Source organism: Vanellus vanellus (assembly GCF_965231255.1).
Source record: "Vanellus vanellus genome assembly, chromosome: 5".
Taxonomy (NCBI): domain Eukaryota; kingdom Metazoa; phylum Chordata; class Aves; order Charadriiformes; family Charadriidae; genus Vanellus; species Vanellus vanellus.
This window is the reverse complement of record NC_138910.1, coordinates 12,247,965-12,270,739: the sequence shown is the minus strand read 5'-3', so window position 1 is coordinate 12,270,739 and position 22,775 is coordinate 12,247,965. Positions and strand designations below refer to the sequence as shown.

The 22,775-nt window shown below is 41.5% G+C and overlaps 1 protein-coding gene across 4 annotated transcripts in view; it reads left to right on the top strand.

Annotated features, from left to right (window-relative positions):
• The window catches only part of KALRN (kalirin RhoGEF kinase), a gene marked incomplete at its 5' end in the record, with an annotated part of 529,922 nt that overhangs the window by 213,522 nt on the left and 293,625 nt on the right, over positions 1-22,775 (top strand). For all 4 annotated transcript variants that reach the window (XM_082483615.1, XM_082483616.1, XM_082483614.1 and 1 more), the window contains one exon: positions 19,583-19,705. In XM_082483615.1, coding sequence (XP_082339741.1) covers positions 19,583-19,705 — 123 coding nt within the window. The remainder of the gene's footprint in view (positions 1-19,582; positions 19,706-22,775) is intronic.

Here is a 22,775-nt window from a genome sequence, read left to right as displayed (position 1 = left end):
TGTATAAATAGCCACCCCAGTGTGTCTGTGTATTGAATTTTAAAGTTTCCTGGTACCTCCATTTGCTCAGTTGAACTCTACCCTCTACAATTAGGTATGGTAGCAGAGCCAGGATGGTCTTCACCTCCTGGAGAGAGGCACAGCTCTTTCTGTATAACCTGGATATGTCATTTAGTGCTAATCAAATGACAACTCTAATTCCCTGTGAAAGCTCAAACTCCAACATAAAATTCTGAGTATAAATAAGGTTTTAGGGCCTTTTAAAATATCTCTGTATACTCATTGGGTGGTATTTTAGGAAACCTGTTCTAATAAGGAGATGGACTAAAATGGACAAGGACTTTCTGTTTTCTGGACATCTCTGAGTTTAAAAATTTCAGATGTCCTCATTGCCTGAAAAATTCTTAAAGATGGGATAAGAAAAAACCAGGGGACACAAGATGGGAAAATGCACTATTTTAAAGTAGGTTAATTTTTGAACCCCTTGGCATTAAAATAACCCAGATGTTCAAAGCAAATCAATTAATTTTTTTCCCTCCTATAGATCCCCTCTATTGGAATATTTATAAATGACAGTCACTGCCTGGACACATTAATTTTTCAATTTACAGGTATTACAACTTACAGAAGATCTGTACAGTTGTGTGCTGAGAAACTTATATTATTGGCAAAATAAAATGAGGGGATGGCAGTCACACCCTGGCCTTCTCCCACTCAAACCAGTGGGAGAGAGCAGAGCTGTCTGTGGAGAAACTTTGTCTCCAAGTCAGGCCTTTTGGGTTTTATTTTCCTGCACTGGGGCCGAGGGAGAGGAAAAGTTGGGCTATCACATAGGCACAAGCAGTGCAGTGAGACTGAATCCCCAGATGGAGACTGGAAGCTCCTTGAAGCTCAAGTCAGCAGGCAGGTCAGCCAGGCGGGGAGCTTTGGCAGAGTGGTGTGAGGAAGTTCACATGCTGTGCAGTGCTGACTGTAATGATCTGCTGATAAATAACACATTTCAGCTGCTGGTGTAGCCCTGACCCTCACCGTTCAACAAATTAATTCCTCACCAACTAATACATACATACCTATGTACGCATATACATAATTTTGAAACTAGAACTGAAGCTCGGCTGTGTTTTTACTGGGTAACAGGGAAAATATTTTTAGCCATCAGTAACATGAAAAAATGTAGTCCAGTCTAAATTAAATATTGTTTAAAATAAAAATCCCACAATCAGCAGAGATCCAACTATTAGAACTATCTGAGAAATGTTAATTGGTTGGTTGAAATCTGGACAGGGAAAAGAATTCAGGCAAGAGTCCACATGTTTTGCACTTGAATAAATACCAAAAAAGACAAAAAATTATCCTTACACTCTGCAATTTCCAGCTCTTCTGGAAATCATTTGTAACTGGCACCCAACGTGACATTTGTAGGAATTTCCCCATCATTCTGGGTTGGTTCCATATCAATTTTACTACCCTGGCATGTATGTGAATGAAAAACAGCTATCATGATGTAGTCAGCGTTGTCCACGTTGAGTATAAATAATATAGTCACCAGCTGGACTGAACCAAGGATCTCTACTGTAAACTTGTAACAGCAGAGCAAAGAGAGAGCAGGCTGCTGTAATGTCAGCTTCTAGCGGGAGGCAGAGCAGACTTTGCATGTTCTCTCTGTCCTCACCTCCCCTTTTCCTTCCTGACTTTCTTCAGAGTCCACTACACAAAGGAAAACTCCAAAAGATGGCAATGGTAGTTAGAAAATGCCATGAGTGAATTTCATTGGAAGTTTGCGGTGGGAGAAACATTTTATTTGGATAGGGCCAGCTTTGTAGAAAGTCTAGTGGCAAACCACAGGCCACATCTCATCTTCAAGGAGCAGTGAAGTAGTGGGCTTGCAGTCCAAACCATCTGCCTCAGCAGTCCAAACCATCTGCCTCATCCGTACTAAAGCTTATCTTTGAACAACACAGCTCTGCCTGTGATTTTCCCTGTGGAGCAGGCTGTGGGAAGCTGTGCAGGCTGCTGGGGCTGCCATGGTACCGCTGCTCGGCGGGTGGCTGTAGTGAGAGGGGACGGAGGGCATGGCCTGCAGCTCCTATCCCACAGCAGCTGTTCCTCCCATTTCCCAGGTGATCTGACCAGCCTGGAATGACAGAAAGATTTCAGTGACTGCAAGAGTGATCGGAATGTGATAACAATGCAAAGTTCATATAATAGAAGACAAGTTTTGGGGGGTACATGTAAACAAAATGGCTGAGGGGGGGAATAGGGTGGAATAACAGTTGCAGCAGTTCTGCATCCCACACCCTGTGCAAGTGTGGGCAGTGAGACCATGGCACCAAGGAGCACACACTGCATCCCTCCCTTCTCACATACAGCGCTGCTTCAGGCCTCTTCCTTGGTCTGGTCTCCTTAAATAAGGGAATGGATGCATTATTCCACTGGATAAGCGCTATTAGACTCAGCTTCCATTTAGTGAAATAGATAATGGGGCATTTGATTTCTGAAGGAGGAAAATCACAGATACCTCAGCTATACTAGACTCCTGTCCGGTGTCCTATTCCCATTCCTAATGTAAGTTTTGGGAAGACTCCTAGTGGTTTTTAGCAGAAGCACAATTATACCCATTAACACTTATTCTGAAGTGCCAGATGAAATTTAGGAGCTCCTGGTTTAGAATCTAACTTAATGCTGTACAGAGTTAGTCTAGAAAAATATAGGGAAGCTCTAGCTCCTGGGTATTTGAACCATGCTTGCACCATTACTGGAGTATTAACACCTGCCAAAGGTATATGTTCCTCAGAAGGAAGGAATGCTCTGCAAGCTACTCTTTGTCTAAAAAGATGCAGCATAGACTAATACAATGCAAAATGTGGAAATTTACCCTGTGGTTTAGGGGGAAATAAGATGGTTTTAAGAAAGAAACATTGATATCTTGCTGTTTGAGAGAAGGGAAACTATCAGTGCATTTGTGATTGTATAATACATATCCACTTTAACCATGTCATAAATTACTTCCCCTTATACTGCACTTAAAAATTCTGATATTGTATGTTCTGTAATAAAATGCATTACAAATCTGATGATATGATCCTTCTTGCTGATAGGACGCAGTTTATTTTATTACAGTCCATTAAGTGGAGCAATTGTAGCTGCCCCTATAGTCAAGTGATGCTGTGTGGGGAAGCATTTCCTAGAAATAGATATTAGCTGACTTTCTGGAAAAGCAGCATAAGAAAGATTAAAAAGATCAGCAACATCTTTACTTCAGTGTCAAAAGACCCTGGAAGTGATACAAGAGCAGATAGTTTTCCTACTGACAGCATGTCATATTAACTCTTTAAGGATTTGTGCAATGCCAAAAGGCATAGCACCTGGAACAGACTCCTCTGAGATAAAATCCACTTAGTGAAGGAGCATTTCCCCTCTCTTATTTCACTGCTGGAAGCACTCGCTTTCTTTGATCTGGTCTACGTGCCATATATACAATTGCCTCCAAGATTTCGTGTGAACTGTTGGGTTAGAAATTACTGTAAGGGGTATGTGTTCCAGGGCATGAGACTGGGAAACCAATGAGAAAAGCACTGAGAAGCTGACGGTGGGAGCTGTCACGTGTGAAATGAATACAAAGCGAATGAGTTCTGGGGAGGTGGTTAATTAGGACTGGGGAGGAGGCAGGACGCATATTAAGAGGGGAAAGAACCAGAATCAGGATTAATAACAAGAGCATGTCCTTAGTGTCTTGCACCAAGGAAAAGTATATATGCCCCCTGTGCTGTTTCACTGCAAAAGGATTTGTTACTGAATGAATGGTATTTAACAGTTAACAGTAATAATCATACAGGCATAATAAGCATGGATTAGACATGGATTTTTGCATAGGATTTAGATTTCATTTAAGTTACGTGAACACCGCATTGGCTTACAGAACTCAGCATGCCCCGGATTTTCCATCTAAGTACTTACACCATAGATATCACAACAGCACAGTGAGCGAGCATCACAGTAAGGAGCTTTCCTGGAGATTTTGAACACAGGGGGTGTTGTTAGACCTGAGGTAAGCTCCCTAAGACTTCCACAATAAAAGGAGTCAATAAGCTTACTGTCTTCTGTAGAGACATTTGACTGAGAGTCTAAGTGAGGCTCTTTCAAGCATGGTGCCTTCATCCTTCACCCATCCCAAATACCTGTGCAGACAAAGAAGGACATAGGCCTTGGGGTACAGATACTGGCTGGGAAAGACGCTGAACTGGGGTCTGCGTTTGTGAAATGCATGTGTTTGCAGAGAGCTTTATAAGAAGCGTGACCAAGAATTTACTACTAAGCATAAATGAAATCCCTTACCCATAGTCCAGAAAAGAGTTCTCAGAGATTACAAGGGCTGGATTAGTTATTGGTACCTACTCCTCAGGCCAAAGCAGTGGCTTCTCTCTTCGTCAGGTGAAACAACTCGGTTTCAGGCTAGTTTTAGCTGCAGCCCCTGACCTGATTGCATTTTGGTGCTCAAGGTCTCCCTGAGGTATCTTCTAAAAAGACAGGGGCCTGGTTCTGTAAAGCAGAGTGAATCTCAACTTCTGTTAAAATGAGTGTAAGACTCTCAGTCTCAGTAAGGGTTCCCACTGACAGGTATTCAGTGAGCCAGTGCTGTTAGAGCCCTACATCCAGGAGCTGTGCAGCCACCATCTCTAGCTACTGTCTCTGGCTCCAGCCTTACTGATGGCAGGGTTAGCAACTTTGACACCCACTTACAGAAATGGGACCTTATTTCCAGCTGTTTGTGCTGATGCCCCTCTCTCTGGTATTCCAGTTATGTTAGTGCACATCTGCAACATTATGGCAGCCTGATTTGCCAGGGTTTGCAATAGTCCTAATATAAGGGAAACAAGCTTTGAAAATGATCCTGACACAATTGGTTCTTATTTTTGAGCTGTAGAATATACAGATCTCTACATTATGGATCTGGAATAGACATTGCTCAAAAGCAACATTTAGTCAAAGTACTTGCATTATCATCTTTTTCTCTGTCTTTTCTCATGCATATGGACTCCTGCGAAGAGGGAGCACATATTGTCTGTTCTTTCCTGAAACCCTGTTTCCATTTCTGGCATTCTACTCTCTCATACTGCCAGTGAAAAATGTTTTCTTTTATGGTCTGAAGTTTCCCTGGGCATATGGTGCCTTTTTTGGTATAGAGATTCTCACTAGACGACTGTTCTTCCCCTTTAATAAAATCAGACTTGGGGTGCCAGCGCTGGGAAGGAAAGTCAGCTATCAGTCTAAATAAGCTGCCATGTGAACAGAAGATCGTCATCTTGTGCCATCCTTTGTGCTTAAGCCCACTCTGAAACTAAAACGACAACAGAGATGACAAGCCTCATGTTCAACATGAAGTGTTTGCTCTGACACAGAATTTCTAATACCAGGCAGAACGCAGAAAATGGATGCAGATAGGTCCCTGCACTGTTGAATCGGCAGACACCATCTTAAAATGTCAGAAAGATAATTATATAGATGATATGGAAAGGAGGCTTAAATCGAGACTGAGCTGGGTGCATAAACAATAGTTAAGTGCATGTTCGTATGGCACCTAGCACAGTAAGATACTGAATCTGGCTGGGGTATTGGCTGTTTCCAACAAAGAAATACAGATTTGCAGTTGGAAAATGCCCTTGAAGATGTAAGGGTATGGAAACATTCCTACTGAATACAGGTATGTATCCACACATGACTTGGGTTGCTTTAGTACAGTACTGGGAATATTCTGCTTCACTTGAGAGGTTTTGTGTAAGACCTTTCTAATAGCGTCAATCAAGGACAAAGGACCGACCCAGGAAATTCATATCGAAGGGTGAAACTGTATATCCATTCTTAAAAATCTGTGTATTTCTCCAAATGAACCTATGCCAGCTCTAATCACTTTTATTCAATTACTTCACACGTCTTAGAAAAAAAGAGGTTCTAATAAAACAGGTGAGAATTGAAAGCATGTAGCAATAACTCTATTGTGACAGCACTTTCTCATTAATTTTCTGTTTATTCAAATGTGTTCTCTGTCATGTTTCTTCTTTTGCATTTTCAAATAATTTAATTCTTGCTACTGAATACTGCTCCTTCTTTGTCTTGAAGCACATTGGTGCTTTCTGTCATGGATAAGCCACTTTGAGGTGTTCTGATGCAGCTGAATAAACAGTATAATGTTCTGAATGCATCTTTACTGATTTTTTTTTTTCTGAAGCTTGGTGTTAGCAAAACAGGGCTTAGGCTCATAGATTCCCAAAATTGCTGAGTTTACTTGGTTCAGATTTTTTTTTTTTACTTTTATTTTTAAACAAACAAAAGAAGGAAGTTTGCCTATAAGCAGAAAAAAAATTATAACAAGGGATGGTTGTGCACAGAGCGTGTGTTGACAGTTCCTTGTGATGCTGTGAGCATAGATGTCATGCGATAAAGAGATTTCAGAGTGGGATCAGCACATTCACTTTGGAAGGCTCTGAGAGTGGCAGCTGAACTGTGCCAAATCTACAATCCCCCTTACCTAGCCATGGACACAAAAGAATTATTGGGGAACTGTGGGCTAAATCCTCTTCAGCATCTATAAGGATAAATTACTTGCAAAAACTGTCATCTTTAACAGGAAGATGAATCCTGCGTAGCCTATACCTCTCAGTTCAGGAACGTGTATCCTGGGACTTGCAGTCCTTGCAGGCTATAGCTCTGAATTAAAGATGCAGCTAGCTGACATCTGTTCTGTTTAATATGAAGTAGGCTTCTGACAGGTTGCTAATGCCATCCACGATTTGTTGCTCCCAATGTAAAGTGAAGAGTTGCCAGAGTGGGAAGTAATCACAGGGGGCTCTGTGGGAACTCTTCATTACTTTGACCACTGTTGGTCACACTTAATAAGATCCTGTTCTTGGTATCTGTAGGAAAAAACAGATTTTTGCAAGACCAGGAGATCATTATAGAAGTTTTTAACTTCCCTCAAAGCACAAACAGAGCTCATTTCTGCTAATTGGATTGTAAAATCAAAATGTCTTCATTATTAGTAATGATCCAAAGGAGCTTGTAGCTTTTTCACAGTGTCAAGCTTGTATCCTGCTACTTTCTTATTTATCAGTCAAGGCCACGGGGTGTCTTCCCCTGTGTACGAATAGCTTTTCTGCCTTTCCATCCACCAGTAGAAAGTTTGGGGACAAATCTAATAACAAGAGGACAAATTCACAAGTACACACCAACTGCCTTGTGCTCCTCCTACAACTGAAAGCAGCTACAAACCCAGTTTTGCCATCTGGTTTGAGGAAGTGTGGGATTGCCTTGCCTGCTGAACAGAGCAGTACAGGGAACTGGATAAATATATATCAGAAATCCTCTTCCTGGTGGATGTTACTCTAGTGGTGAATGTCACCTGCCCTTGTTGCAACCACTGTTTCTTTCCCTGTGGAGGAGGGGGCAGAACTACTTTTGGAGCCTACCGTTGACGTTTCTGTTTCTGCTGCAGCGAGTCTGTTGCTGGTTTGACAGATCTGAAGGTGCTTCCTCCTGTAACAATTCCATGACCCAAGCTCAGACTCCACAAGCACAGCGTATAACAATCTTTTGCAGGCATTTGTGGTGCTGATTTATTTTTCATGTGTGGACAGCTGTCCATCAGGAAGGGTAGTCATCTGCCAGAGACTGATTGCTGTTGAGTTGGACTTGCTTTGGAGCAGTAAAATGAAAGTACAAAGGATGCAAAGTTCAAAGCTAAAAATTGGAAATTAAAAACCACAGGGGTTAACTGCTTTGCCTCCTGTCACACAGGAAACCTGTCCTGCAGTGGGAGTCCTGATCTGATGTGTAATATAGATATCTCAGTGCTTTCCATCTTTCTTTATCAATTCATCCTGCCCCTTGCTGCAAAATCTTTTTTTTTTTTTTTTTTTTTTGCAGGCAGCTAAATATTTTGCCTCCACAGCACTTGGAGTTGAACCTGATCTTTTTGATGGGAATGTAAAAACAATAACAATTCCTTGCTCCACTGCTGCAGCTAGGGATGAGGAAGACTTGCGCATTTCCTTCATGCTAAGTGCGCCCTATAGCATAGTTACAGCAGTCTGGGGCCACTTTCTGTCCGATTTGCACTGGATCATCCAACACGCTTGTGACCTTTCAGTGCAAGAGGGCAGAACATTAACCGAGTGATGGCGTAGTTCCTGCTTTATGTTTCCAGACTCTGGCAGCAGTCGCCTCGCAGTCCGTCCGCTCCTGACTGTAAGGAAACGGCTCTGAAGCCTGCCCCTGCTGAAACTGGAACATGGTGTGCTCTGCTATTTGTAGTTTCCTGCTGCCGACACTGGATACGCAGTTGCTATTCCTCTTGCTTCCTCCATGAACATTAGAATGGGTCCAAAAATAATTGAAGGCAGTATGTTCCGATGGAATATTTTTGCATTTGCACAAATTTCCTCTTTATTTCGCTTGCCAATTTTGATAGAGAGCATTTCGAGGCTGGTTCAGCTTCTCCAACTTGGCACCGCTGGGAGGCACAGGAATGCTCCCCTCATCAGTATGGCAAGAGAAAGTGTTTTGGCATCTGAATGCAGACTTAAACCTCATTTTTAAAGATAAGTATAGCATATTATAACCACAAAGTTCTGCTTTAACTAATGAAGACAAGAAGGCCCAAATGCTCTAAAGGGCAAAAAAGCCCACACATCTAGAAAAAAAGAAGAAAGAGGCCCACACATATAGAAAAAGACAAGAAAGCTGCTTTTTTAATTTATTGCTTTGATCCTCGAGAAGGTTAGGTGATAAGAGCCTAGCTGTCAGGAAATAATGTAATTAAACTGTGCATGAGGTTCACAGACTTATTGTGCTGCATCTTTCAGATGTAGCTATGTGATTATTCCTAAATTAATATCTTCCTGGCCTGGCTGAAGTGCTTTAAATGGACCACACTTGGCAGAGCTTGGGGTCTTCAAACTATATCTTAAATTAGCCTTCATATCTACTTACAGGGAACACGTGAGGGGGGGTGTGCAGTCGAGAGGTTGCCTCCTCCTCAGGAGCTGCTGATGGTTTAAGGGGTGAAGCCAGGAGCACGGTCTGTGGATCGTTTCTAGGATTATCAGTGTCATTTTAAACCAGGTCACTCTGGCTTTTCTTCTTACGTATCATACATGTTATGAAAACTAATTCTGAAATATTTTCTTGAACCTTCACATATTGCAAGGCCCCTCCTTTCGATTACTTGGCATCGAAATCCTGGATGCCTTATGTCCTACACAGCTGCTGAGAAGGTGTCGCAAGCAAAACAGTCTTGAGTTGAGGAATTTTGCTCAATGTATTGCTAATCAACACAAACTTCTGATCTCGATTTGGGTGTTGAGAGGAAAAAATAGGACACACACCCAGTAAACACCTATTCTTCTCCAGACTCAATTTCCCTGATTTTTGTCCTGGCTTATACCCAGTCCATAAAAATTCTTCTGATGGGGCAACAGGCAGCGGGGGATGTTGAGGATAGTATTTGCATGAGTTTCTTTCTGCTGCTGTTACAGCTATTCCCTGATTCTTAAAACTTTTCTGCTGCTGTTCCTCAGTGTCCCTTCCCTCGTGTGGGCCGCCCTCAGGGATGTCCCTGCCCCCTTGGCCATGGAGCGTCTCCAGCCCTCAGCAGACGCCATTTTGTTTCCCCAACACCTCGTACCCAGGCGCTTCTCTGGCTGAGGGATGTTTTGGGGCGATGGCCAGGCTCTGGTGCATGGTGGTTTTTCCCTGCTGGGGCCCCCCTCGGTGCCAGACCCAGTGGGAACCAGCCAGGACCGGCTCAGGGCAGCTCACGGCCTCCTGACAGACCGCCCCGCTGTGCAACCTGTCAGTCACAGTTGTTGCATGGAGGAGTGGGCAGGCACCTTCACAGCCAGCCACACTGCCTTTTACAGTCCTTTCAGCCCTGGGGAATTAGAAGTCACTGTGAGGGGTGAGTTGGATTTTAAGGTTTTTACAAGAAGTCTGTTGACTGAGGCAGGCCCTAAGGCAGCCCCATGAAAATCAGGGGCACTGCTGAGGGGGCGGCGAGTGGCCCAGTGCCACCTGTGGAGCACGTGTCCCCAAGTGGGGACACCATCTGCCCTCCCAGCTTGGCAGGTTTGCCAGTGTCAAGGGAAAACATTCAAACAGTTGATTCATGGGATGGGGAAATAGCCGGGGCACAGGAGTAGGGAGTGCTGGACACCCCAAAATCCAGAAGAAAGCTGACTTCCTTTCCTTTCTGTCTGTGCAGAGACTCCAGCTCTGGCCACGAAGCATCATGGCGTGTTGGGTGCTTAAACCTATGGTTACTCCACAGCTGTACCTCTGGGTCTCAGACACAGGTTATTTTCATAGAATGGTTTGGGCTGGAAGGGACCTTCAAAGGTCATCTAGTCCAACCCCCCTGCAATAAGCAGGAACATCTTCCACTAGATCAGGTTGCTCAGAGCCCCGTCCAAGCTGACCTTGAATGTTTCCAGGGATGGGGCACCTACCACCTCTCTGGGCAACCTGGGCCAGTGTTTCACTCCTCTAATTGTAAAAAAATTTTTCCTTATTTCAAGTCTGAATCTACCCTCTTTTAGATTTGGTAGGGAAAATGCCACACTTCTGATACAAAATGATAAACATCTATCTGTTTAGTTTTTAATGGCAGCTATTTGGAGTCAAGGGAATGTCGCATGTGAAGCCAGGAATAGAACCAGGGTCTACGACAAAGTCACCAGACTTGTACAGCATTTTCAACTGAATGAAATTGCATCTCACAGATTCTGAAAACTGAGAGGAAGATCCTTCATCTGGGGACCCACTCTGATCTTTTCATAATTTACAATTTTTTCCATTCACAAGGCTGTTGTCTATTTATCTCTTTTAGTATTACATTTCCTATCCAGCCAATTAATTGATCTGCACTTAAAGAGCAAGCAGGTCTCAATAGGTGATCTGTGCCCAGGAAAGGCTGTTTCCAGTTTAAGGAACAGAACATCCTTTCCAGGAATGCCTGAGTGTTTGATGTCACTAAGTGTGGTGGAAAGGTACAATATTTCAAAAAAGCAAAGCAAACACGCGCATACATAAAATACACCCAGATATCATTAGTCATATTTATGTGTTCAGTATGTGTAATTTTCTCCCACCTTCAACAATAAAATTATTGCTTCTCTGTTCAGCATTATAGGAATCACATGCCTTACTTTGTGCATGGCTGTGGCTTGATATCTGTCAGGAAAAAAACAGAGATCTCTTACTCTGGCATTTAGTAGGAACATTCAGCGTGAGTATGTTGGAAACGGTGCTCTGATATTAATACAAAGCTATTTGTCACGTCACACATCTAGCTAATTTTCTAGTGGGTTGACAGTTGGGCCCATTGTCTGGAATAATTTAATGTGCTGTAGCTTAAACTTACTGTACTCTATGAATCATATACACAGATATTTATAATGGAAAAACTGTGTTCGTGCAGCATTGAGGTTACACAAATACAGCTGTGGGTCTGAATCTTCAGCTGGTGTAAATTGGCTTCATTGGAATGACACCAATTTACCCTGGCTGTGGACCATGCCGAACACATGTGAAAGGGAAAGATCTGGCAGAAGTATAGGCTTGTCCATCACCGTCTGTAAATAAGAGACAAACATAAAAGCAAACACAATTTTGTATTTAGGCCCTGTCTTAGCAAAGCATTTAGATGTACGCTGAGTTCTATTTTAAGCCTACAAGTACTTTTATTTAATTAAAGCTGTGTTTATAGAGTGGCGATAGGAATTACAGCAGATTGGACTTTTTTCTGTTGAAGCCATTTTCATCAAATTTGTTGATTCATGAAAAGAATGAAATGTGCTATCAAAGATTTCTTTAAGTCCAAAATTTATTCTGGGGCCAGTACACTCCTGTATGAGACCAGCCATTTTCCTAGTGACCCTTCATGTAACCAGTCCAGTGTCAGGACCCTTTGGGCACTGATGGGTGTTAATGTCCCTGACCAGCCTCATCGACGGACCAGGAGTGCTGTTGCAGCTCAGCTGCGGGAGATCAGCCTCCAGCTTTGCCACAGCCCTGCCCTGCCTGGCCATGGACCCTGCAGAGCCAGGTACTGATCCATCAACTGATTTTGTGGCATGACCTGGGACCTGTCTTGTCCCTGTGGACTCGTGCTGCAATCATGGGGCTGTGTCTGAGCCTTGTCACCCACACTGGACCTGATCCTGACCTGCTGATGGACCTACTAGCTTAAGCTTGGACTTGTCACCACAACTTGCCTGATGATTTCTTGATTAAACCTGGTTGCTGTCAGCCCTCGGAGGCTGTGGGACAGGCTCTGACTAATGAGGTCCCTGTCCTGCCTGCTGGGTCTTTGTTTCTGGCTCCTCATCCCTTAGGGAGGGAGCAGCTAGCCTGGACAGCCAGCATCAGCCCTCTGTTCTGCTGAATTTAGCTCAGGGGCTTGAGCAGAGGGATTTTTCTGTATTCCAGGTAAATGTCCTGATTCTTTAGACTGCTGGCTCTTCTCACGTGCTCCTTTGTGGAGGTGTTGCACTTCTGTTGGCGTTTTCCACATGTACAGGTGACCTAGGTATAGCTGGTTCCATTTAAACTGTGGTTATGATTCTTGTCCGAAGGCACTAGGGGACTTTCTTGATTGATTGCCTTTTATAAAGGTAGCTCACATGTAAATCTTTCCAGGATCAGACCCTCGCATATTATTATAGACTGTGTATGTACCACAAATCTGTTCCATGGTATTCTTTTTGTTCAAATACTGGCTAAATTCAAGATGTAAGGAGTATGGCTTGATTTGTCTTTAATTGAATTGTTGTGAATACTTCGACTCACTTAATGAGATAGGAATAGACCTTGTAGCTGCAAACTTAGTAAACCTCAAGAGAGGGACTCTGGCAGTTACTGTTCTACATGTGTTATTATTTTCTTTATACTGTGGAAACATATGAAAAAGAACTTGCTTAGCTGTAGATGCCCTCAGAGTGGAACTTTCTGCTTTTTGCTGTGTATTAGTCAATTTAACACTGGCTGGATAGTTTTTAAAATCCAAAATGCGCATGGACTCCTATATGAACCTCTCTTGAATAAGCAATGAGTGCTTATCTCCAGTGTTATCCAACCTGTGGATCATGGATATTAAGTTCCTTAGTGGTTGGTAAAGGTATTTGATGAAACAGATTTATTGTCCATAGACTTTAATTTGCTATAGCACTTGCCTTGAAAAACTTTATGGGGTCCACAAATTGGAAAAGATTGCAAAGCACTAATCTAATAGGGATTTCATCTGGCATATAATTAATCATCTACCCTCTACTCAACTACAGGCAAGACATTCTTTTAGATTAAGATTTTTTTTTCTCTTTGGTTGCAGCGTATGGAGGCATAGTAGGAGAATACACTTATGCACGGTGCATTACGTGTGAGACTGATTGGAGTTTGTAACAAAACCCTACCTCGTATTTTTTCTAAGTGCTCTTGAACTTGCACTTCTTATCTGGAACATAACCCAAGTTGTGCTTGTCAGACCAAATCCAGTAAACACTACTGGTCTTTCTCAATCTTTATGCAGGAGGCTACCTAGAGAAAAGATAGTGAGGTAATGCAGAAGGTACTGATGTTGATTCAGTAGCTGCTGCATTCCCATTTTTTTATCTTCTTTTCTAAAGTTGATGCCAGAAGCACTGCATAGGTGATCGTAGATGATGTCAGCTGGAGTATTTTCAGAAAAAAATCAACATTCCGCAAAGTCCTATTAGGACCTTAGTTTGGATAGAAAGATAACCATGAACTAGAACAAGTGCAGAGAGAGGCTGTGTATCTTATGAAGAAATAAAAGAGCTGGGGTCTAGTGAAACAAACAGCAGGAGAGACAATGAACCCTCCCTGTCCACACTGGAGAAGGTTAAACACCTGGGAGAAGAACTTTTTTAACTTACAGGACAGTGTTGACCTAAGAGCAAATGTGTATAAACTGGCCATGAGTCTGATTTAGGTCATAGAGCATATGAAGGGTTCAATAACAGGAGCAGAAAGTGTCTGGAACTGTTTCTCATAGGAGGAGCTGAGCTATGGCACTTAACTAGTTTTCAGGTGGAGCTTCATCCCTTTATGAAAGGAAATCTTATACTGTGGTTAGCTGCCAAAAGCAGCGATTGGACTTGACCTGAATGTCCCTCTGGGGCCATTTTCTTTGTATGTATCCTATATTGTTCTTCAATATGGTGTGTTTATAATGGTTATCGTTCTGCCCTTACTTACCTGTATGAGTTTGATATTTATGGCTCCAAACATACAGAGAAGATGATTTGCTACAAGCAGGTTCATAATTAGTTCAAGCCCTAGTATAGTGTTAGATAGATTTGGGATTTGTTATTTTTAGCTTGTACAAACAATTTCGTTAATAAATATATTCAGTTCACTGGCTGCCAAAACCATGAGGGCTGTAATCCTCCCATCAATACCACTTGGCATAGGGTATGCTGCCAGCCATGTGATGGGAACATCATCCTGTGGTGCCCTGCATCACTGTTCCAGAATCCAGTGCTAACGCTCCTCAGCGAGCTCTGACAAAAGCCAGAGAGCAGAAGTTGTTATTTGAAATGATGTTATAAATCTCATTTTATCTGAGGTAGGGCTGGACTGCACACAGTCTGCATACATGCTGTTCCATATCCGTGTGTTTCTTCTCTGTTCTCCAACAGCTGTTCTCGCCATGTACTCACTAGTCTGCCAGATGTTACAAATCCAGGGAAAGTACAGAATCACATTCTCCCTCTGTAGGACTTATTCATGACCAGCTTGAGACCTGCTGTTTGGTCTAACACTTAACCTGGATTTTCTAGTAACTCATCAACTATGATGACAAAACATGAGGTTAAGAGCTCATAGTTGCCAGCATGACTGGCATTGGAGATATGATCTGATACCCTAACTCTCAAGTGAAGTGGCCTCAAGACCACATGTGTAATAATTACTGGCACGTATATGATCATAATTGACAGTTAGGGTAGATGCTTTAGCAAAGCGTTGGCTGGAGACCCTTTGGATCATTATTAGTCTTTCTGACTCTCTCATAAGAGGCTAATTTTCTTAATTAAATGTAGAAATTAACATTCTTCAGAATATCCTTTCACTTTCCTTTATGTATTGTTAGAAACAGGGGCTACAAGGGATAATAACATTGAAAGTTTATCTTCTAAGTACGCTTAACCGCTCCCCCCAGCTACTCAGTCACTGGAAAACTCTTAACTACTTGGTCTTTGGATTACCTACAGCAATGTGGAGAAGTGCCAGTCTGGGAGACATTAAGGACAGTTGGTTTACGGGTTTTAAGTGATATAATGTCCAATCTTAGTTATTCCGTGCTTCTGTTTAGTGTGAATTCAGAACTGCAGGAACAATTAGCAGACTTAAGGGAAGAATTAATTCACTGGCATTCAGTATGGCTCCAACAAAGAAGTAAGTCAAAGGAATAATTAAAGATCCGTTAATTTTATGATAATTACTAGTCTAGGTTTGTTAGGGTAGTCTTTTTCATGAATGGGATGAGGTCAATGATACAGTGCTGTATAACAATTTTATAAAGACATGGAAAATCTGTTAGCTGGGACACTGTATCTGGTTTAAGCTGATCTCACAGGGCACATTCTCCAGACTGAGCTATTTACTGCATTAAAAACTCAGTCCTTTGACAGGAAAACTAACTTGTCAAAGGATGTAGAACATTTTTCCAGGAGCCCAAGTTAGCCCCTTGAAACTCGGCTGGTCCTCACACAGTTGAGTAAAATAGCAATTGTTGGGTCATTGCCCTGCTCACATCCTTAGTCACAGAATCATAGGTGGTGTGCTTTAATTAAGCAAACTAGGCAGCACACCCACTTCAGGAACACAGGAAGCATCAGTGTTTCTTTTGTGGAAAACAAGTTTAACTTGAAAGCTTTCAGGAGATATTGCTAATAATATGGGTCAGGCCAGACAGTGTTGACAGACCTTCATATTGAAACCTCCTGGCCACACATTGCAAACTCTCACAGCATCATCACAGGTCACCCAACATCTGGTATTTTTAAAGCCTCAACTTCCAGTCATATTGTTATGAGAAAATTGTTTAAGTCCATTTGTAGAATTTGTGGTTGAGGACAAAAGTTTGAAAATGCAATCCATTAGATCTCAAAAGCAAATAAGACCCCATTTTTATGTATTCATTTATTTATTTAAATACCATTATTGTTAAGTAAATCTTGTGATCTGTGGGACCCTGTGATACTTATCATGCATCCTTGATTAGGAGGGTGAAAGTACAAAGTTTTCCACGATGCCAGACCTGTGCAATAAAGAAAACCCAGTACTATTTTCTGGGGACTTGAGAAATGTCTACAGTTAAGTAAGCATTAAGCAGAAATGCTTGAGAAGTCTCTGAAGGAACCAGCCCTGGAAACAAAAGCAATGTAGGCAAATCCAAGCAGTACTGCATCCAGCCTGTGCTGGTTTTGGGGGTCAAGATAGTGATTCCACATAGCACTGGACTGTGCTATGTGTAGGTACCAATTCATCCGGAGCTTGTTTAGGTATCTCAGACGTAGCAATGTATTGTGTAAGGTAGACACATCTGCAGTCTTGCAAAGCCCTGGTCACTGTGTAAAGCAAGAGTGCTGTAAATGCTGCTTATTATTCATTAAGACTCAAGAGCAATGAATTTTTTTTACAGAGCAAAGTGCATCATTAACCCTACCTTAGACCGTAGTGAATCTGCATCTTTTTACTCTGTGCTCATTTCCTAAGCGTCTTGCTTTATATTCTCCCTGCTCCAAACCACATGAAACTCAAAGCTCTTCATTTTCTGGGGTTTCAAGTGAGACTTGAGAGAGTTGGGGAGAGACTCCAGACCATATTGATTGGGGATAATTTGCTGCAGGCATAGGCCTGCTGAAACCAAAGTAATTTTTTATGAAGACTATAATAGAAAGATTCAAAGTCTAAACTAAAATTGAGTCTCTTCCAAAATCTGCTCTCGTCCATGAATAGAACTTTAAAAAACATACTCTTCTGGAAGGTGGTACAGATCTCATCATTGAGGTCTGTTGCTCAGTGTTGCTCAAAATTCCTGAAGGTCATCCTTTCAACTGCTATTGTGTATTTCAGTTGATTAAACAAGACAAAAAGATTAATCATCTTTTAAATTTCCTTTTCTTTCCTTGATAGTTTATTATTGTATTTTAAAAGGCTAAAGCATGGGTTAACTTAACCTAGATTCTCATCCAATAATGTGTGTATAGATTAGATGGAGGAAATGCTCCCTATCCACAGAATAATAGATGACTAGTTTAAATTACTTGTCTTAAAAAGATCCTGATTTGGCTTTGCTGAGCATATAATATTAGATTTACTGTTTATTTTTAGTGGATTGCTGCCAGTTTTCTTCTCCCTGAACGTCTTTAGATTGTTTAACACATTAAAAAATGTTCACAACAAATACATATCTACTTACAAGAAATCTGTGTTGGTTTCTCAGCAGAGATGTAAAATCTTGTTGTTGGGACATGAACTTTGCTGTTATGGAATTTTTTTTTCTTGATTGGCTTTTTTTTCTTTAAGCCCACAAGTGTGGCAAGTTATTTTGTGCTTATGTTGCTTATTAAGTCTTAATAAAGTGAGAAAAAGGAATCCAATGAGAAAGCTTTAGGTGTCTCTTCAGGTTATAGTAGGTTGTTTCATTCTGTTTAATTGGCAGTAAAGGTTGAACCCCCTGACCTTGTCCTTGCAAAAATCTTGTTATTATACGTTCTGAAAAAATGTTGATAGGCCTGATTTTGATCAGCTCCATGGCTACAAATGAGAAAGTAACTGTGTCCATGCTATTACTTTGGACTTGCATCATTGTAACTTGAAGCAAATTTAGCCTTTAAGACTATTCATCAACACAAAATACAAGCTAGTATAGGTTCTGTAGTTGCAAGTGTATTTTCATCCATAAAAGATTACCAAGTCAAGCATATGTGACAGATTTTTGAGACCAGGTCAGTTTAGTGTGTCTGGTGGCATTGGAGCAGTTGCAATGTTTTGCCTTTTGATGAAAGGGATATTCAATATTATTACCGCAAATCCCCTGCGTAAAGCAGTGCTCTCCCATGCTGAATTGAGTCCTTAGCATGAAATGCTGAGTTTATTGCAGGAATCTTAGGTGACCCATACAGGGCCTTTTCTCTACTCTTAGGAGCACTGTTTCTATAGGGAATGGTTAACTGACTCTGCGAACCTACAGCAATAATACAGTGCCTGAGCAGTGGGCTCTGAGTGTTCTTCAGCTGTCCCAGATCAAAAATTGTTATTCAGTGCTAAAGAAAAAAACAGCTCTTGACTGGAGGACACGTAAATATTATAGCAAAGATCTGGACTGATCCTGTGACTGTACGGTGGTTGTTAAGAAGTTGCATCACTTGCCTTTTCACCCTAAAACACTTTCTTTAGCACCATGGACTGTATTGACCTGACCTCCACTGCCCCTGTAATCAGTTTTTTTTTTTTCCTTATAATGAATTAATAGGTTGGGGGTTTCATTATGAAAGAGTCCTTATTAATGGACAGTTCCCGAGCTTGCGGGGATGGAGGTGAGGGAACATGGTTTGAAGGGTTTCTGTAACAAAAACATTTTGAAAAAGAAATCTGAGATTGTAATGCCTGCAGAGCTGTAGACAGGAGTAAAGAATGAAAGGTTCTCACTTTAAATACATTTAGTCTCTAACACAACACAGAACAAGCCAAAACATAAACACACTATCTCCTAGCTGACTTGTGACGGCTTATAATGAATGAACGTGCTGCAGATTGAACTGTCACATTAACGTGCTGCAAAATAAGGAATGAGTTTCATCAGCTTTATTCAATATAGTTCTATCTGTGTCTCAACTACTGAACAATCCATTTTGCTTGGAAATACATTTGGAAGTGGGAGAAGTTGAAATGCGTACTTTTTATAGATATTAATAAAATACTTTTTTTTCTTTTTCTCTTTTCATCCCAAAAATAATAAGTGGAAGATAGACTGGCTTCTGGCTTTGGAATTGGAAAGATCTAGGAAATATAAGTGTAGGAAGTCAACTAGCTGTTTGGATGTAACATTTGGAAACTTTATGCATAGACGAAAAAGAAAGGGGGGGGGCAAGAAAATCCCATCAATAATATTTATGGAATTTTTGATCCATTTCTGGATTAAAGGTACTTTATGAACTCCTAGATCTTTGGTCAGTGAAGCAACCCCTCTGCTGCCATCTTTCTATATATGAAATTTGTATTACTTATAGGAAAAGACTATGGGATCAGCTTACTGAGGAACATGCTTTATGAATTATCTTTCCTGACCTATCATTCTGTTAATAATGAAATATGGTGATAACCTAAATGCTTCCATTGCTGAACAACAGCTTATTTTGATGACGAACATAGATGAGGCTTTTTGGTTTGTGTTGCATATACATCTGTCTGAGAACTGTCGATCTTTAAATTTTGCACTGTCTCTTATTTTTTTCCTCCCTGTCTAACACTTTTTTTTCCCTCTGTCCTGTGTGAATACTTCTAGATGTTCGACTGGATCAGCCACAACAAAGAATTGTTCCTGCAGAGTCACACGGAGATCGGTGTGAGCTATCAACATGCCCTTGACCTACAGACGCAGCACAATCACTTCGCCATGAATTCTATGGTGAGTTGAGGCACGCTGTAGTGGGGCTGTGAGGGTGAGCGAGGAAAGGGCTGGCATGAGAGGCCACCTCCAGTTCAGAGAGCACTATGGACCTGTGAGAGGTGAAGTGAGGAAGATCAGGCTGAGCTGTGGCAGCAGCCCTCATTCTGGAAAGCAGAATGTTGCTCTGTCCACCCAGAAACTGATATATGATTATTTCCTTGACTTAAGAGCAGCACAGTTCTGTGGAGTTTGTTTACATTTTGAAGAGCAAATACAATATTTTTAAAGTTTTTGACATTTCTTTGACTGGGAATTAATGAGAACTGTAGGTGGCACCTTAATAATTTATGCTTCTCCTCCCACACCCTGCTAAGGTACTTTTCAAAACCTTGAAAAAGAGACGTTAATCAAGCTGTCAATTGTGGCCACAGTAGGATTTTGGCTTTTTCAGTAGTTAATCGGGCAGTCTTTTTGAATGCAACTCAATTTACCTTAGGTTTAAAAAAAAAAAAAAAAAAAAAAAAAAGCTTACACATTTATAAATGCTTTGGTCACTTTCTTATTCTTTCCAGGCATAAGGTATTTGTTCTGGAAACTGCTCTGCTTTCAGCACAGAAATGAGGACAGAATGTATTGATATTTTGATTGTTGCACTGGGTTAGAAAAATGCGTGCATAGCCCCCGCTGCAATCGTACAATGCAGAGAGGAGCCCTCCCTGAATGCTCTGTGTCGACTACACAAAAGCTTGCCCTGAGGAAACCAGCTCCTGCAGGTGTACCTCTTCGTGCTGCGCCTGGTCAGACTATAGTTGCACTGGGGCTGAGACCTCAGAGGTGGTGGTTGACATTTAAGTTGGTGGTGTAAGTCACTGGAAAGCCGCACCATCCTACACGCCAAAGGGCAAGGTACTTGAGAGCAGCTGTCTGAAATGTGAAAAAGAGGTCCTGACTACCTGAGGTCATAAAGACTGCACACTGCTTTTGCTTTCATAAGATTACAGGTGTTAACCCTGGTATTCTGGCCAAATTCCAGAGCAAGTAATTAACTTCTCTGACCTAAATTCCACCCACCATTTCCACCTACCTCGCTATTCCTCACTAAAGCACCTGTGCCTCACTAGGGCATTGTATGACAGTGGAAGATGAAAAATGTTTATAATGCCTATTCATGTATTTATTGTGATTATAATTGAAAGGAGCACCTAAAAAACAGGCTTCAGGCACCTCATTGTTATGCTTGCTATCACAATGCCATCTAGCAAAATACAGGATAGCCTCCATATAGCACTGCTGCACACAGAATCCCAACAAATAAATGTGTCCTGGAGGTTAGTGCATTAAAAGTTATTCGGCGTATGAAAGATGCAAAGTCAGTCATAATTCTTCATAAAACACCGTTAGAAGAGTCATGCTGCAGGACCTCCCTTTGTCCTTTTTATGGTACTGTCTGGTATTATTTTCTTAAAATAACTGGGAGCTAAACTTGGAAAGAGATAATTGTTGTTAATAGAAAATTAACGAGTGACGGGGAGGGTGCCACCTAATGGAGGAAAATTTTTTTTCCTCCATTCTCCCTCCATCTGTCCCCAAGTGAACTTTTGGGAATGAGGAATGCAAGGAAGTGAGACATTTGCAAAGATCCGTGAGAGGTCTTTTCTGGAGGCAGGGACTTCTCAGTGGCTGCACTGTGGCTTGCAGCGGTGACATCTCATCATCTCAGTGCTGCCAAATTCCTGTCTAATAGAGCTGCCCAGGAGAGACACCTCTTTTGCTGAGAGGAAAGAGCATGACAGATGATGTGTCTCCCATTTTGTGCTGTCTCCAGTATAACTCACACACATGTACAGTCATATGGAAGCCCATACAGTCAGCATGAATCAATTTACAAAGAAGATTGTCTCCTCCATCTCTTCAGCATAGAGGATCTATGTGGAAGGGCATGAATACTGGGCACCTTTCACTTTCAACCTATAAATATGGTGAGAGATGGCACTCAATTCTGCTCCAATTAATTGGACTGAAATAAATGACTCTACAGAGGAACCCCACAATATAACAAATATGCCAAAAAATATATATGTTCTCATATAATCCTCCTTATAGGAATATAATTCAAAGAGAGGTATGTACCTGTACATCATTGTCCGTATGCTAGTTTTCTTTTAGCTTTAGTTGAATTTCAGACTTAGAACACCCTCTGATGATGGGATGATGTCTGCCTTTTGTTTTGGACCAACACGGATTCATACAGCAAGCAAGCACTGTTCATTCAACTTTGATTTCTATTTTAAAAAATTCTTGTGATGCTCTCTCAGTATGAACTTTTTTAAAAAGTTCTTCAACAGATTTCAGTTGTTGAACAGAGGTTACATAAGGAGTTGTGGTATCGTTATTGACAGTATGACAAAATCAGGATAAAAAAGACTGTAGGAATATTTCAGGATACAGATGAAACTCAGGACTACAGTTTTCTTTTTTTTTCTTTCCTTTTTTTTCTTTCTTTTTTTTTTTTTTTTATTTAATCTAAATGAGGGCTCCGTGGTTTTTATCAGAAATATCAGAGTTTTAATCAGTGCTTGAAATTCCTCAGGATCAAATAGGTTTCTTAAGACTTTCCATATTGCTGAAAGGACTATATTTGGGTTACGTGTCCGCACAATGGCCTTTCTAGAAGGGCGTTCAATGCAAGGATTGCACAGGCTGGCAAATGAGGTGAGTTTTACAGCCTGGTGAGGTCAGCTTGTGGAATTAAACATGGCTGCTGTATTGCAGAGGGCTGGGCATCCTATTTTTGGAATAGCAGACGTGGGGGTATATCGAGCTGAAAGGACATTTGGAAAATCGCGGGAAAAGGGTAATAACCTTAAGCTGCAGGCTACTTGAACTAATCTGGAGCTGCTGTTCTTATGTCAGAATATTGCTGCTGTCACCAGTGATGCTCTTTTTTTTAGATGGAGCAGATTCTTTGCTAGTAAAATGTGGATTGACTCCTGGTGTCCCCAAAAGTCAGTATTGTGAATATGAGGGTGTTAGCGTGCAGGAGGCATCAGCTTGCTGCATAAGGGTGGTGACCTGCATACTAGTCACT